Here is an 18,163-nt window from a genome sequence, read left to right on the forward strand (position 1 = left end):
CCCCTCCTGAACCACCACCGGAGCCGGAGCCGGAGCCGGACCACCATCATCCACCTTTTTTTACCTACCTTTTCTATCTATCTAGATATCTGCTCTACTGTATTATATATTACCCTTCCTTCCTTCCTCCCTCCCTCCCTCCCTCCCTCACATGCAATGCATTGCAATGCAGTGCAAGCAAATGTGTATCATCTACACACATACATAGTGTATATTTACTACGGAGTACCTGTGTAAAAAATCGATTTCAATTTCCTTTGGGCGATTTCTCTTCTCTGCTGTCAACTAAATGGATCATCATAATATCAATGTAGCTTCCAACATCAATTGCCTACTTCATTCATTCATTCATTACTTACGTGCACAGAGATGCATGTATCACTCTCTCATACAAGAACATGACCGGTCCATCGACGGAGCAAACCCTGTTTTTTTTCATCATACAAGGGTCCATGATATGAGATATGAGATACGAGTGAGCGATCAATCGATTAACCTACGGTACAGATTGACTGAGCAACATCAGCTTCGGCTTGCGCGATCAGGATCAGATCGATAGAACATGTCATCATCTTCAGTGGATGACTGGCTTGAGGGGCTGCGCTCTCAGCTTCGACATGTCCAGCGCCGCGTCCAGCTCCTCGTCCACCTCACCCACCACGCCTCTGCATACGCCGTCAACAAACAACTCCATTTTTACATACATACATACAAAAAATTCAGTTAATGCATACATGTACAGAAGTGAAAGGGGCACGCACATGTTATCACCCCTGATGATGTACAGACCGAGGACAAGCTGCTGTACTCCCTCCTGCAACACAACACGGCGTCTGTCAGCAGGGAGATTGACAGGGAGGGTATAAAACTCAACAAGAAGAGTCAGTGTCCAAGGAACTAGTACGTATAATTTATTTATGCAAGAAAGACAGCAAGTCTTGTAGGATTTCCATATGAAAACCTTGATGATTACAAAAAGGAGCCTAACAGAAATACCGAAACTGGAAAACCAATCACCGCATGGGCAGACAGAGGAAAAAGGATGGGGCTGAAAATTTGATTTCATAAAAACCGGGGCAGCAGAGCACACAGAGTAAGCTTACTAACTAGCATGACACCTTGTGAACAAATAAGAGACCAGTAGAGTTATAATAGAAAGCTGGACTGGTCCTTGGTCCTAAGAAGATGATGTATACATGTACATATGGGGGGATGAAGTGTTGTGGTGTTGCATGGTAAAGCGTGGCACGGCTAGAACGAGGATTCCTCCTTCCTTATGTAATCACATGAGAAAAAGCTAAGCTTGGTAATTCTGTGCAGCCGCAAGGCACAGAGAGGATCACAAGCATGTACGTACTAGTTTACAGAGGGAGTACATGTTTGTGGATACTAGAACAGAGTGAGTGTGTGTTTTGTTTTAGCGGATTTGATTTATTATTGTTTCTCATCATCACATCACGGCAGACAGAATCAGGGGACATTGTAAAGATAGATAGACTAGAGGTAGGGTAAACAGAGCATGATAAGTAAGTCATTTTGGGGGAAGGAATGTGTTGTTGGATCATGAATTCATGATTGATGATACAAGCGAGCACACAGGCAGGAAGCATAGCATAGCATGAATGAATGAATTATTTGATTTGTAAAACAGACAGAGCAGACAATTGATTGGTGTGTGTTTCAAGTAAGGCAAAGACAAGCGTAAGAGAATTACAAGCGGCGATGGATTTTTGTGTCACATGACAGCAGCGCAATGCGATGTGCCTCTATCTACCTTAGTGAGGATGTAAGTAAATACAGTATATGATGACGATGTATTGGTATTGGCAGTTGAACTAAAGAGATAACCTTACCTTAGTGGAGTAGACCCTCTCGTGGGACTCGTCGAGGATTATGTTGGTGGCCTGGTCGAACCCGCGCAGAGTCCCCTGATTGAGTAAAGAAGAAAGATTTTTTATTTTTATTTATTTTTGTTATGAAGACAGCAGAGCAGAGGCAGCAATAGCAATAGCAATAGTAAAGAAGAAAGAAAGAAAGAAAGAAAAGAGCTTAAATTACCACGATGTTGCGGCCGTCGTTGGTGATGACGGAGATCACCTCTACATACATACATACATACATACATAAATAAGGAGAAAAGAGTTGAGTGGACGAAGAAATCCAAGGAAATTGAAACAAGCTACTCCTCTTGATTTGAAGGAGTCAGTCAGTCAGTCAGTCGAGGGACAGAGAGGATCACAAGCATGTACTCCTCTCCTTCTTTAGCATAGAGAAGGGGAGTAGGAAGGAAGGAAGGGCAGGGAGACTCACGGTCGACGAGGGACTCGAGCGTCGGCCCCACGGACGCCATCCTCTCCCCTTCTCTCCTCCTCGGGCTTGGGCGGCGGCGGCGGCGGTGGTGGAATCGTATCGTCCTCCTCGGGCTTGGGCGGCGGCGGCGGCGGCGGTGGTGGAATCGAATCGAGCTAGGGTTCCCTCAGTTCACTTCATCAGACCAGACCAACAAGAAAGAAAGAGACTTGGTGGGCTGGGCCGTCTTCTTCTGTTATTATTAGCAAGCAACCGGCCCAAACAGTCTTTCCCTCCCTCCCTCGTCTTCTTCTTCCTCCGCCGCCGCCGCCACCCTCCCCTCCCCTCCTCTCCTCTCCCCTACAGAAAAGAAAAGAAAAGGAGAGAGATGGACGCCGCCGGCGGCAACGGAAGCAGCAGCAGCGTGATGTGCCAGCTGGTGAGCGCGGAGGGGGAGCATCTGGGCGCGGCGCTCTACCTGCCGCACAACGTCGGACCGCCGCAGCTCCAGGACATCGTCAACCAACTACTACACAACGTACCCACCTATTGCTTCTTCTTCTTCTTCTTTTCTTCTTGCTCTCTCTCTTCTTTTTCCTACCTCACCTCACCTGATGCAACGCAACGGCAGGAGGACAAGCTGCCCTACGCCTTCTACGTCGGCGACGAGGAGCTCTCCGTCCAGCTCGGCGCCTTCATGCAACGCAACAACGGTCAGTCAGTCAGTCAGTCAGTCAGTCAGTAGAATAGTAGTAGCATATAATCAACAACCAATCAATCTTCCTTCTCAAATCAAAATCAACAATTTGATTTGATTTGAAGCCACCGCGGAGGTCACCCTGCGCATCGTCTACCAGCCGCAGGCCGTCTTCCGCATCAGGCCCGTCAACCGATGCTCAGCCACAATCGCAGGTCAGTACGCTCACTACTTCCATCCAATCCATGATTCTGCTTCTCTGCTCTGCTCTGCTTCTTTCCGGTCAGTAGCAAGGAATGATGACAATCTTACCGTCTGCCTGCCTGCAGGCCACACCGAGGCTGTATTGGCCGTTTCTTTCAGCCCCGACGGGAGATGCCTGGCTAGTGGTTCAGGCGACACCACTGTTCGCTTCTGGGACCTCAGCACACAGACCCCATTGTACACATGCAAAGGTCAGTTTCTCAGCTTGAATTCTTTCTGCCCATTCTCTATGCTAATAACTATGCTTATTACATTCTGCTGCTCATATACTGGAGTAATGGGAATTCATCTTTCTTTGCCTCTGCTAGTGCTAGCTCTCTTGTAACATTAATTATGATGCTAAAATTTGATTGTCTTTCTCATCTCTTCTGGGACTCTTATCACTCTTTCAGCTAGTTCCATTCGCACATCTGTGCTCCTTTTAGGGTGTTGTGATATTGTCGCTACTTTCAAAGTGTTATGAAATAACCCTGTATTTTGTGAGTAGGCCACAAGAATTGGGTTCTCTGCATTGCATGGTCACCTGATGGGAAACATCTTGTTAGTGGAAGCAAGTCAGGAGAGCTTATATTATGGGACCCCAAAACAGGCAATCAATTGGGCACTCCTCTTACGGTAAGATTGCAGCACATTTCTTTATTTTCGGACATCTAGAATCTACTGTAAGATAGAATAAGATTTTATCTCATTTCTTCATTTGCACATCACACTCCATTATATCCTAATCATCAAGTGAGAATTTGCTATGAACCATTTACCAAAATAAATGCTAGTTAGCAAGAACTACAAGTTTGTTTGTTTCGTACAAGACTGAATTTCCTAACTCAGATTGCTAGAAAGAAGATATCCATATCGAATTTATTTCTTGCATATGTTTTTCCACTCTTGCTACATCTAGTCATTCATTCTGGTGTTTTTACAATAGGGACATAGAAAGTGGATTACTGCTGTATCTTGGGAGCCAGTTCATTTGCAATCTCCTTCCCGTCGTTTTGTAAGTGCAAGTAAAGATGGCGATGCACGAATTTGGGACATTACCACAAAGAAGTGTGTTATTTCCCTTTCAGGTCACACCAATGCTGTGACCTGTGTCAAGTGGGGTGGAGACGGTTTGATATATACAGGGTAAGATTATTACTTGGCTGTCCTTTTTCTTCTTGCAGTAAAAGGAAACTGTATACGTGCTATTGTGTAGTAAATCACTATTGTTTGGCCCTCTGATACATGATGTGTGGAAGACAATATATAAACTTAACTGTATAATAATACTCAGCGTTTTCTCTTTGGATAATTGTTGTCAACAAGAACAAAATGTACCCTGTACCGGTAAGCATATATGTTGTTGCGGGTAGGTTACTTTCGCTGGTTCATCAGTTCCTTGTTATTTTTACTTTTATTCGCTCTTAAATCCTTATAGCCACAATTGTTGGCAAAGCGGTTGACTGACACTCCCAGCACCCTTGATGGCTAATGCCATTAACTGAAAGCATGTTCTGAATCACTTACGTCCTAGACCGCAAGTGTCTAGTGTTGTCGTGAATGGCGTTTGTGAATTTCCCCTCTTCAGGTAATATATTACATATACAATTCTGAAAATAATGTCTTTCTACTGCAGTTCTGAAGATTGTTTAATCAAAGTATGGGAAACTACTCAGGGCAAGTTGGTCAAAACACTGCAGGTAATGTTAACAATTCCAAGCATATTCTTCTGCAAATGCTTATGCACAATAATGAAATCAATGTTCTTTTTTCAACCCACTGTATGTATGCCTTTCAAGTCATGTCATGTAGTTATTATCAAAGTAGGATCTGTCCAACTTGTGTAACTACATTAATGGCCAAGAACATGCCTGGTCAACTTTCTGACTAAATGTCAACACCAATCCACCTTTTTTTGATTGGCTATGGGAATGAATAACGGTATTGAGATTGGTCAGAAATTCCCTTCATAGCCATCTTTGTCATCTCAATAATTAATCATATTCTAATTTGGTATGTTAATGGTGTCACTATGTTTGCTTAGATATTCAAAAATTGCATTTACAACACACAGGGATATTACCCGAGTTGCTTGGAAGATTTCTTCGCAGATGAGAATTCTTGTAGCTGAATGTGTTTAGCCAGTCTCTCACCCAACTTGTTGTCACAGTGTAAAAATTGTTAAACAAGTTTTATTTTTTTCAACCAATGAGATATGATGAAGTCACAGTCTTGAAGTGAACAGCTTGTAGAAGTGTCTTGTCCTTTGCAAATTCTGTGTTCCGTTGAGCATATAACTTTCATCTTCAGTAGGGTGTCAGTTTATAACGTTCATGTTCAGCCCTGTTAGAAAGAGGGTCATATTGGCAAAAGTTTAGGACATAACTGGGCGTTAGGTTCCCATAGACCTCCATCTCAAGGTATAGGATTTGAACTCAAGTATCTACTAGATTGATCTGCCAACCTGTCTAGTTTCATGGGCGGAGTGGAACACTTGAGGAGGCTGACCATAGCGCACTAGACTATCAGATTTTGGTCATGCTGGGATGCTAGCCATCAACAGAATAAGCTCATGTTTATGGCCTGTATGCTAATATCAACAGCATATCAGCCGACCATGATTATTTCACTTGCTCTTCTATGCATTTAGACTATCAACTTTGATTAATCGAACAAATCCACCTACGAAAAAATTCCACTGTAAAAAAGGGTTTATTCGATACATGCGACATCTTTATTGGCATTTATTGATCTACCCAAGTGTTGGCAGCGGCATTTCTGTAAGCTTTTTTGCAGTTCTTTTTTTCAAATAATCAAAGTTGGCAATGGCACATATCGAATTAACCCTAAACACTTTTGTACCTGCATGCTATGAGTAGATCTTGCTCTGGTTTCTCAACTCTGCTTTTCATTTGTGTTTTAATATCTAATATGTATGTTGTGACCAATATACCAGCAAATACCAAGTAGAGATCCTTCAGTTGTGAGCTGTGAGCTCTATTGTGGGTGAATTGAGTTTGTCGAATGCTTTTCAACTGATTTTCATTGTGATTTTGGCGTGCACTTGGTGTCGTGTTCCATGAGTTGTTATCACACTATCAAATCAGCGATCCCATTTTTTTGTGTGGTGAAACCATCCCATATTAAGTTTTTGCTATGCATTTTTGACATAATTTTATTTTATGTATTCAGGGTCATGGGCACTGGGTAAATTCGCTTGCCTTGAGCACAGAATATGTTCTCCGCACTGGGGCATATGACCATACCGGCAAGACATTTTCAAGTCCAGAGGAAATGAAAGAGGTAAGTTCACGTGTGGCACAATTTGTTTAAAAAATTATTATGCTTGCCGGAACGATAAATTAGATTTTACTTAAGCTGCTTGACATTATTCTTATGGTAAAACTTTGGAAGCGAGACTGCACAACTGACAGCTTTGCATGTTTAGGCAGCTCTTGCAAGATATGAGAAGATGAGGGGTAATGCTCCTGAGAGGCTGGTCTCTGGTTCAGATGATTTTACCATGTTTCTTTGGGAACCAACGATTAGCAAACAGCCGAAAGCTCGCATGACTGGTCATCAGAAGGTATAATTATGATATAGTGTTTTGCGCTCCCCCACCCCGTGTAACCTGGACATAACAATGAATCTCTGACGTTAACTCAACGGAGTCGTCGCATAAAAAATCATTCAGAAAGAAAAGCAGAGCAGTGTTGAAATTGTTAGAACTTATTGCTTTGCATTCGTGCAAGGCAAGGAGGCAACTCATTTGGCTGAAGCTATGCTTACAACTGTTTGCGCTGTCTGTTTTGCTGTGTGCACGCAGGTGGTGAACCATGTCTACTTCTCCCCTGACGGGCAGTGGCTGGCGAGTGCCTCCTTTGACAAATCGGTCAAGCTGTGGAACGGCATCACGGGCAAATTCGTCGCAGCTTTCCGAGGGCATGTCGCGGATGTGTACCAGATCAGGTCAGCAGCAGCAGCAGGAGCCTTTCTTCTCTAGTCTAGAAACATATACATTGCCAGTTTAGTTTCACATGGATATCTGATGCCTATAACAATCTAACATGATGGTTGTCTTTTGTATAGCTGGTCCGCCGACAGTCGGCTTCTGCTGAGTGGAAGCAAGGATTCGACCCTAAAGGTATGTAATGTTATGTTTTTGTTGGCATTTCATCATGTCATTAGAGTAGAGAAGAAGATGAAGATGAAGACAGTGCATTTTGTTCTTGTGGATTGGTTGATGACATGGACATGGACATGAATCAGGTGTGGGATATCCGGGCGCGCAAGCTGAAGCAGGACCTGCCAGGGCACGCGGACGAGGTGTACGCCGTGGATTGGAGCCCCGACGGTGAGAAGGTTGTCTCTGGTGGCAAAGACAGGGTCCTAAAGTTGTGGATGAACTAAGCTTTCATTCCTCTTGTAGTAGTAAGTATCTAGTACTACTCTACGTAGTAGTCTGTTGGGGAGCAGAGACAAGCTGGTGTGTTGGTCGGATCAACTAGAAATGTGATTGATGATCAATTTATTGAGCATGTGGATGATGAACGTTAATTACTCTACTACAGTAGATGCTTGTGTTGATTTTATATAATTTATTTACTACTATACTAGTAGAGTAGTAGTAGTAGTAGTGTTATTTAGGTTTGGTGATTATTATTATTTTTTGATTGATTGAAAATAGACAAAGTTTGACTGTCGTCTATTTTTGGTCCATCCATATCCATATATAGAAGAAGCAAGCATACAAGGCAAGATGGCCACAAAATGATTTAGCGGTGCCACGCTATCTATATGTTTCTCCTTCCCTACTATTTCCTTCCTCCCTCCCTTACCTATTTAAGCCACTTGCCCTCAACAAACAAACACCCATCCAATTTCATCATCCAGATCAATGGCGTCCCAAATGTCATCGGCATGGGCCGCTGTCGTCGTCATCGTCTCCTCCCTCCTCGCCGTCGCTCTCTCGCGTAAGTGTCTCTTTCTTTCTTTCTTAATAATAAAAGAAGAGATGATAATTGGTGGAGTGGAATTGCATGCGATGATGAAGAAAAGAAGGATTGAAATGAAATGCAGATGATGAAGGTGGTGGGCCCAGCTTCGGGTACACGCCGGGGACCCCCGACGGCCCGGAGAACTGGGGCAAGCTGAGCCCGGCGTACAAGGCGTGCGGCGACGGCAAGGCGCAGTCCCCCATCGACATCGTCATCGCCAACGCCGTCCCCAACCCCAACCTCGACACCCTGACCCGCGTCTACGCCCCCTCCAACGCCACCCTCCACAACACCGGCAAGGACATCGTCATGAGCTTCGAGCAGGGCGGCGAGCCCGTCATGCCGGGCTCCATCAACGTCACCACCGCCGACGGCACCGTCAAGGAGTTCAAGTTCAAGATGATCCACTGGCACGTGCCGGGGGAGCACACCGTCAACGGCAAGCGCTTCCCGCTGGAGCTCCACATGGTCCACGTCGACGACCAGGACCACAAGGCCGTCATCGGCATCCTCTACGAGATCGGCAACCCCGACCCTTTCTACGACCAGCTGACGGAGAAGCTGCGCGAGCTCAAGACGACGCCCACCGTGGCCGCCGGCGTGGTGGAGCTCAAGTCGCTGCAGAAGCGGACGGGGAGCTACTTCCGGTACATGGGGTCGCTCACCACGCCGCCCTGCACGGAGAAGGTGATGTGGAACATTCTGGGCAAGGGCAGGGAGCTGAGCCAGGAGCAGTTACAACTCATCACCGCGCCGCTGCCTCACCAGGACAACAGGCCGCCGCAGCCGCTCAATGCCCGCCAAGTCGCCTTCTACAACCCGCCAAACACCACCATCTCCATCCAATCCCTAGTACTCCCTCCGTAAACTAATATAAAAACATTTAGATCATTAAAATAGTGATCTAAACGCTCTTACATTTGTTTACAGAGAGAGTACAATAAGCAAGACATAGTACGTACTCCCTCCTCCGTCCCACGATATAAGAACGTTTTTGACACTATACATATCAAAATGAGTAAACATCTACATACATACCAAAAGGTGTTTGAATACGTACAAAGTTGAAATAAACATACTTACATACTAAAATGGGTATATATATATATTAATTTCAATTTTGTAGCAACCGTCCAAATGTACTTTTGGGATGTGCGTGCACCACACCACAAGGCAGTCAATGCTATACGTATGTATCTCTACTCTCAAAAAAAAAGTGATGGGTAGTGGGCCAACATCTACAAGACAGCCAGGTCCGAGACGACAACTTGCATGCGCTCGACCACAGACAGAGATAACCACCAGGACGCAGCGGCCACGCAAACGATTGAGGGCTTGCTCATTGAGGACGTACGTACGGCTTCCAATCGATCCACGACGTGCTCCCGGATGCCGGCCGGCGTCCACACTAGGACGGGACGGATAGCTCGCAGAGGGCGGCGTCCACCCAAACGACGGTGGCGGGCGACGACGGCCAGCATCCATACGGACAAGGGCGTGCTGGCGGAGTGTGGCGTCCTCCCGGATTGCTGCGGCGGCCACAACATGCATGGCTAACAACAAGGGCCACTAGGCACTCCCAGACATACGATGTCAACAGCATGCATACTCGCGGACGGCGGCCGGCGTGCTCAAGGCCAGTGACGTACGTACGTGCTTGCGGAAGGCGGTGTGAGAGCGGCAACCAGCAGGACAAGGACAACCATGCGCAGCGATTGCCAGCAGAACGACGATGCACGACGGTATGTACGGCACGCTGCACCTGCTGGCCTGCGTGCTAGCTGACGACATATATAATGGCCCGATAACTGGTACACCAGAGGTGCGTCCTTCCCGGTCCTCTCGTACTAGGTAGTGAAAGGTCCATGTGAGGCGCGCGTGGACAATGCATGGCGAGCTCGCTGCTGGCGGTTCACATACTAGAATTTTCTGACTAATGGTTTATATATGTAGTGGAAATTTGACAATGATATGCTGGTTACCAAGTTCAACATGGCAATGTGCTAATGACATGGTACTGACTGCTCATGTCATGTGAGCCGCCGACTAGCATGCATACCGCACAGCGTGGGCAGGTAGGGAGGCTGAGCGGGAAGGGAGGTCGTCGGCTCGTCGCTGGGGTGGGTGGGAAGATTATATTGTGGGGAGAGAAAACATGCTGAGTGAGATTGGTTCTGTTCTGACTTGTGAGAGAGAGACTGAGAGATCGAGAGGGAGGCTTCGGCTGAGAGAAAGATTAAGATTTATTTTTCTTGTTGTTGTAGATTGAGTCGCTCTAATTTGTGCTCGTGCAGTGCTTGCTTGGTTCTAATCTTTGCAGCTTCTTCTTCTTCTATTACCCTGAAACTTTCTTCTTTTTATTTCTCAACTCTCCTTGTATTTTCTTCATTCTAGATTTCTGAATTAAACTGGTTATATATTAGCTTCATTACTTCCTTTCTGAAAATGATTCTAATAGTATTCAGTTCATTTCCTACAAAGACAGGAGTTAGAAAATGACACGTGGAGCCGCTGCTTTATTTTGTTTTCATGAAATTAAGAGGCAACTGTATATTCATGCATGCTGGCCAGGTTGGTTTATTCAGTTGCTAAAACGAGAATGTACAACTTAGTTATTTTTCTAGATGGCTAGAAAATAGTGGTATCAATAAATCTTATTAGGAATTTCCATCATACTTAATAGACGTACAAACAGTTTGATTTTTTTGTGTGTGTGAAGTACACATTGTTTCCAACGTTTGGATTACTGCCCGCAGATGGGGGGCCTACCCGTTGGTCTTGGAGAAAAAACGAGACATTCTTAACTACCCTTTTTGTAGAACTAATTTGTGCCAATCTTTCATTTCTAAACGGAATGCATAACACATTTGTTAATTTTCCATTCATATTTTTTATAGGTTTTTTCCTACCTCTTGTAGACCTTCACTTTATGCTAGCTATTTTTATTTTCCTTTTTCTCCTTCCCTGGTCTATGTTTTCTACTCCTCTCTGACGCAATATGGAGGATGTTGGTTTCAAACGCTAGCAGGGCAGCCAGTGCTGAAGTATTTTATACTCCTCTCTGACGCAATATGGAGGATGTTGGTTTTAAACGCTAGCAGGGCAGCCAGTGCTGAAGTTATCAGTGGTTTAGTTAGGTAAATATAACAGAAGTATAAGGTGTTAGGTAGGTGCAGTAATTGTTCTACTTCCACATATTTTTTCCCCTTGATTATACCATATACAGAATCTCAGGGGTTGTGCCCCAGGGGTAGATAATACTCCCTCCGTCCCATAATATAAGAACGTTTTTGACACTAGTGTAGTGTTAAAGACGTTCTTATATTTTGGGACAGAGGGAGTAGATTCTTATGACAGGTTATTACTTACAAGTTGCTAAGGTACTAAATTTTATGATAAGGAGTCCTGTTTATTCAGGTTATGCAAATTGTCAGAAGATTCTGTATTTTGTAGATTCTGGGACCTTGCTTATTCTTTCTATGTGATTGTTCAAAACCCACTTAAGAATTCAGGTACAGATTGGAAAGATATCCGAACACAAATTATTTTCTTGTTGTATAATTAATAACTAGCTTGATTCCGTTTTTTTGAAATAACTAGCTTGATTGCTTTGGAGGAGGATGGGGTTTATCTTCTAGAAAAACCATTAGTTACTCCAGAAAGTTATTGTTAGCACTAATGAGAAGATTCTGCAGTCAAAACTCATCCGTGTTCATGACATTGTTTCTTTGCCTCAACATTTTTTCTTCTTTTCTCCAAATTTTGGAGTCATGTTTGATGAACCAAACTGTGTCAATTATCAGATTTTTTTTCCAATTCTAACAGTGCTTACATTTCTTGCCTTATAAATATGTTACAGTGAATGAATGTATATACGAGGATTACATCCAAAGAAGGCCCCATGCTTTGTATGTAGGTTACATAACAAAAACCATACGTACTATGTGATTGTTTCATGTAACAACTAATTTTAAAAATCATGCAAATTGTTTCATGTAACAACTAATTTTAAAAATTATGCAAATTGTTTCATGGCTTGGGGGTAGGATAATCCAGAAATGGGCTTAATATGTTGTTGTGGCTTTATTAAATTGTGGCCGCTGATTTTCCATTTTATCTAGCGCAGTGGCTTAGATAATAGAAAACACAACAATTCTATGAATCTGGCACTTTTGACAGTGTTATTTTCAGCGTCGTGTCTAGCACTGCTTCTGAATTCCAAAAAGAAGCTTTCATCAGTTATGTTGTATCATAATATTTTATGCACTAATACAGTGTATCGATTAAGAATTGATAGTACATAAGATTGTTGTACTTACAATTGCCTTCTTGATAAATTGCTATGCTTATTAATTATTTTACTGGTGTTGTGACTTGTGTGTCCTCCTACTCACAATGCCAAAATGCAAAAGCACAGTAAACTTCTTTTCACGCTGAAATACAGAAGCACAACTTACTCATGAGGTTCTTTTCTCAGAATAGCTCAGGTGAACCAACCATTTAAGTGTAATTGTTTATCTCTGTTACATTTCCTCTATAATCTTTTGATGGCCTTATGTTATGTACGCCACATATTGTGACATTGTCGGCACCATTTTCAATTGGTCTGTTGGTATAACTTTACTTAGTTATGTATAGCTTATAGACTGAATGGTTCGTCTGTGTACCCAAGATTGTTGAGATCCATTGTTGTCATTCCGTACGGCGGGTCTATCTTTATCTCGCCTCCTGTCAGATTGACCCATTTGCACCGAAACAAAGGGACCTTAAACGAAGGTCCGTAGTCAAGTTCCCATATCTCCTCTATGTAACCATAATATGTGTCTTTTTTCCTATTGTTGTTTGTTGCATCAAAGCAGACACCACCGTTTTGGTTAGTGCTCTTATTATCTTGGTCGATCGTGTAAAATGTATTCCCATTTATCTCGTACCCTTTGAAAGTCAATATAGTCGAAGATGGTGACCTGACCAACAAGTACAACTCATCTCCAACTGATGGGTCATTCATGAGATGTTTTTGCAACCAACCACCGAAAGTCGCCATGTGTGTACATTTAATCCAGGGGTCAGATTGCCCCGGGTTCTTGGAGCGTACAATATCCATGTGTTCCTCGATATACGGAGCCACCAAGGTGGAACTTTGTACACTGTTTAGTGTGCTTGAGTAAAAGAATGCCCGCCTATACATATTACTGAATCCTTTCCTAGCGTGCCTTTTCCACTCAGTCTCCCCTCATGCCGCGTTTGAGGAACACCAATCGGGTTAAGGTCAGAAATAAAGTCAACACAAAACTCAATAACCTCCTCTGTTTCATGGCCCTTGGAGATGCTTCCTTCTGGCCTAGCACAATTATGAACATATTTCTTTATGACTGCCATGAACCTCTCAAAGGGGAACATATTGTGTAGAAATACTGGACCAAATGGGCAATCTCTTCGACTAGGTGAACTAGGACGTGCGTCATAATATTAAAGAAGGATGGTGGGAACACCAACTCGAAACTGACAAGACATTGGACGAAATCATTCTATAAACTCGGTAGGATTTCTGGATCGATTACCTTCTGAGAAATTGCATTGAGAAATGCACATAGCTTCACAATGGCTAATCAAACATTTTCCTGTAGAACCCCCTCAATGCAACCAGAAGTAATTGCGTCATAATCACGTGGCAGTCATGTGACTTTAGGTTCTGGAATTTTTTTTCTCTGCCATGTTTATTATTCCCTTTATATTCGATGAGAAGCCAGACGGGACCTTCATACTGAGCAGACATTCAAAAAAGATTTTCTTCTCTTCTTTGGTAAGAGCGTAGCTGGCAGGACCGAAGGAAATATGCCCTAGAGGCAATAATAAAGTTATTATTTATTTCCTTATTTCATGATAAATGTTTATTATTCATGCTAAAATTGTACCAGCCGGAAACATAATACTTGTATGAATACATAGACAAACAGAGTGTCACTAGTATGCCTCTACTTGACTAGCTCGTTGATCAAAGATGGTTATGTTTCCTAGCCATTGACATGAGTTGTCATTTGATTAATGGGATCACATCATTAGGAGAATGATGTGATTGACTTGACCCATTCCGTTAGCTTAGCACTCGATCATTTAGTATGTTGCTATTGCTTTCTTCATGACTTATACATGTTCCTATGACTATGAGATTATGCAACTCCTGTTTACCGGAGGAACACTTTGTGTGCTACCAAACGTCACAACATAACTGGGTGATTATAAAGGTGCTCTACTGGTGTCTCCGAAGGTACTTGTTGGGTTGGCGTATTTCGAGATTAGGATTTGTCACTCCGATTGTCCGAGAGGTATCTCTGGGCCCACTCAGTAATGCACATCACTTAAGCCTTGCAAGTATTGCAACTAATGAGTTAGTTGTCGGATGATGTATTACGGAACGAGTAAAGAGACTTTCCGGTAACGAGATTGAACTAGGTATTGAGATACCGATGATCGAATCTCGGGCAAGTAACATATCGATGACAAAGGGAACAACGTATGTTGTTATGCGGTTTGACCGATAAAGATCTTCGTAGAATATGTGAGCCAATATGAGCATCCAGGTTCCGCTATTGGTTATTGACCGAAGACATGTCTCGGTCATGTCTACATAGTTCTCGAACCCGTAGGGTCCGCACGCTTAAATTTTGATGACGGTTATATTATGAGTTTATGTGTTTTGATGTACCGAAGGTAGTTCGGAGTCGGATGTGAATCACGGACATAACGAGTGAGGGAGTCCTGGACTAAGGGGTCCTCGGGCGTCCGGCCTGTTATCCATGGGCCGGACTGATGGGCTATGAAGACATGAAGACCGAAGATTATACCCGTGTCCGGATTGGACTCTACTTGGCATCGAAGGCAAGCTAGGCGATTGATTATGAAGATTCCCTCTTATGTAATCGACCTCATGTAACCCTAGATCTCTCCGGTGTCTATATAAACCGGAGAGCATAGTCCGGATAGGACAGATTCATTACCATATACTCATAGGCTAGACCTCTAGGGTTTAGCCATTACGATCTCGTGGTAGATCAACTCTTGTAACACTCATATTCATCAAGATCAATCAAGCAGGAAGTAGGGTATTACCTCCATAGAGAGGGCCCGAACCTGGGTAAACATCGTGTCCCCCGTCTCCTGTTACCATCGATCCTAGACGCACAGTTCGGGACCCCCTACCCGAGATCCGCCGGTTTTGACACCAACATTGGTGCTTTCATTGAGAGTTCCACTATGCCGTCGACAAAAGGTTCGATGGCCCCTTTGATCGTCAGTAATGGCGTCGTCCAGGGAGAAACCTTTCTCCCCGGACAAATCTTTGTGTTCGACGGCTTCGTACTGCGGGCCAACTCACTTGGCCGTCTAGAGCAGATCGATAGCTACACCCCTAGCCACCAGGTCAGGTTTGGAAGCTTGAACTACGTCGCAGATATCCGTGGAGACTTGATCTTCAATGGATTCGAGACCGCGGCAGTTGCTTCCCCGTGCACCGAGGAACATAACTTAAATCTGTTATCGGAGTACGTCCAGAAGACGGTTCCTGTTGCTGCAACGGTTTCAGAACTGAAGCAGATCATGCCCTTCAAAGCCACGAAGCCCATGGCGTTGGAGCCGCACACGGACTCGACACCCTGCAATGCTTGCGCCAATGGGACTCCGGACTCGTATCCGGCCATGTGTTCCAGACCAGATGCACCTGCGGACACCGAGCTGGATCAGTTATCGATTTTCAAATTTAGCATTGCGGACATCTTCCAACATTCGCCTTTTGGTGATGTACTAAATTATTTGAAGAACTTGTCCTTGGAGGAAGACTCACAGCCGAACTATGTTTGGTTCGTGCTAGAGGCGGACGACGAGGAATTTTGCTTCCCACCCGCCACCCACTTCATAGCCACCGTCGATGACTTAACCGACGTGCTTGACTATGGCTCTGAAGACATCGACGGTACGGACGACGATGCCGACAGGGAGCAAGGCCAAGACCCGCCATTCACCGGACATTGGACGGCCACCTCTTCGTACGATGTGTACATGGTTGATACACCTAAAGGATCTGGCGACGATAAAGAAGAGCCAGATAAGTATAAACCTTCTGAGACGCAATCCAAGCGCCGACGCCCCAATCGCCGTCCTAAGCCTCACCGCTCAAAAGACGACAACACTGGAATCGGAGAAAATAGCACTCCGGGCGACGCCGAAAACAATGAAGACCCTATCGGAGCTGCATCCGAAATGGAGGAACATGTCGACAGGCAAGACAACCCTGATGAGCAGGCCATAGAAGATGACTCGGGGGACAATAGTTACCGTCCGCCTTCCGAAGAGGAAACAAGCCTTGGCAACGAAGATTTTATCGTGCCTGAGGATCCTCTGGAACAGGAGCGCTTTAAGCTTCAACACATAGCCACCGCAAGGAGCCTGAAAAAGAAACAGAAGCAGCTTCAAGCTGAACAAGATCTGCTCGTCGACAGATGGACTGACGTCCTGACAGTGGAAGAATACGGCCACACGCACCCAACCAAGAGCTACCCGAAACGCAGACTGCTACCTCAATTCGATGAGGAGGCACCGGAGCACACATCTCCCTCGCGTAATGTGGAACGACCACCGCGTGGTTGAGACAGGGCAGCTGACCGGCCACCCCGTGGCCGGGATAAAGCGGCAACTCAGGCCGAACAGCAGCCTGCCCCACCACCTCGTAAAAATAGAGACGGAAGAGTTTGGGGTCACACATACGACCTCCGGCAAATCCTGGACGGTAGAACAGGACATACAAGATCGATCTACGGATCGCGAGGGCGTGCTTCGAGGCACAAAGAAGGATACCTAGTCGGACATGATAAATCTAACATGCCCGGGCCGAATACCGCAGACGGACTCCATCAGAGCTACACCACGACTCGGCCCAATATAGAGGCGCCGCACACCCTCTCTGCTTCACAGATGAAGTACTGGACCATGAATTCTTCGAGGGGTTCAAGCCCGTCAACATCGAATCATACGACGGCACAACCGGTCCCGCAGTATGGATCGAGGATTTCATTCTGCACATACATATGGCTCGAGGAGACGACCTCCATGCCATCAAATACCTTCCACTAAAGCTCAAAGGACCAGCTCGACACTGGCTTAACAGCCTGCCTGAAAATTCTATCGGCAGCTGGGAGGACTTGAAGGAGGCTTTCCTGGACAACTTCCAAGGGACTTATGTCCGGCCACCTGACGCCGATGACTTATGCCACATAGTTCAACAACCTGGAGAATCAGCCAGAAAATTTTGGACTAGGTTCCTAACCAAAAAGAACCAGATCGTTGACTGTCCGGATGCCGAGGCCTTGGCAGCCTTTAAACATAGCATCCATGACGAATGGCTAGCACGCCACCTCGGCCAAGAAAAGCCAAAGTCCATGGCAGCCCTCAGGGCACTAATGACCCGCTTTTGTGCGGGAGAGGACAGTTGGCTGGCCCGTAGTAACAACACAGCCAGCGAGACATGCCCCTCAGAGGCCAAGAATAGCACTGGCAAGCTCCGGCGCAACAGACACAAACGCCGAAGCAATGACAACAACACCGATGACACCACAGTCAACGCCGGATTCACTGGCTCCAAGTCCGTCCAGCGGAAGAAGCCCTATAAAAGAAATAATGAAGGACCTTCCAGCCTGGACCGCATACTCAACCATCCGTGCCAGATACACGGCACCCCGGACAAGCAAGCCAATCACACCAACAGGGATTGTTGGGTTTTCAAGCAGGCTGGCAAGTTAAATGCCGAAAACAAAGAAAAGGGTCACAAAGTGAGGACGAGGACGAAGAGCCCCGGCAGCCGAACACTGGGGGGCAGAAGAAATTTCCCCCACAGGTCAAAACGGTGAATATGATATACGCTACACACATCCCCAAAAGGGAGCGT

The 18,163-nt window shown here is 45.1% G+C and overlaps 3 protein-coding genes across 3 annotated transcripts; 2 read left to right on the forward strand and 1 right to left on the reverse strand.

The window, feature by feature from the left end:
• Positions 1-311: 311 nt before the first annotated feature.
• On the reverse strand, positions 312-2,519 carry LOC125532366 (sm-like protein LSM8). The gene is made up of 5 exons (XM_048696447.1): positions 2,311-2,519; positions 2,059-2,099; positions 1,854-1,928; positions 762-814; positions 312-665 (listed from the first exon to the last, which is right to left on the reverse strand). Exons 1-5 carry the CDS (start codon positions 2,348-2,350, stop codon positions 575-577), a joined length of 300 nt encoding a protein of 99 aa, XP_048552404.1. The 5' UTR covers positions 2,351-2,519; the 3' UTR covers positions 312-574.
• Positions 2,520-2,533: 14 nt separating this feature from the next.
• Positions 2,534-7,802, forward strand: LOC125532339 (notchless protein homolog). Its single transcript, XM_048696437.1, has 12 exons — positions 2,534-2,827; positions 2,921-3,002; positions 3,112-3,201; positions 3,316-3,441; positions 3,738-3,865; positions 4,176-4,375; positions 4,866-4,929; positions 6,422-6,532; positions 6,678-6,815; positions 7,056-7,198; positions 7,319-7,373; positions 7,499-7,802. The coding sequence occupies exons 1-12, from the start codon at positions 2,678-2,680 to the stop codon at positions 7,637-7,639; spliced, it is 1,428 nt and encodes a 475-aa protein (XP_048552394.1). The 5' UTR covers positions 2,534-2,677; the 3' UTR covers positions 7,640-7,802.
• A 144-nt stretch (positions 7,803-7,946) lies between these two features.
• Positions 7,947-9,287, forward strand: LOC125532353 (alpha carbonic anhydrase 7-like). The gene is made up of 2 exons (XM_048696443.1): positions 7,947-8,202; positions 8,309-9,287. The coding sequence occupies exons 1-2, from the start codon at positions 8,127-8,129 to the stop codon at positions 9,091-9,093; spliced, it is 861 nt and encodes a 286-aa protein (XP_048552400.1). The 5' UTR covers positions 7,947-8,126; the 3' UTR covers positions 9,094-9,287.
• The last annotated feature ends 8,876 nt before the right edge of the window (positions 9,288-18,163 follow it).

Source organism: Triticum urartu, chromosome 1 (genome assembly GCF_003073215.2).
Source record: "Triticum urartu cultivar G1812 chromosome 1, Tu2.1, whole genome shotgun sequence".
Lineage (NCBI taxonomy): Eukaryota > Viridiplantae > Streptophyta > Magnoliopsida > Poales > Poaceae > Triticum > Triticum urartu.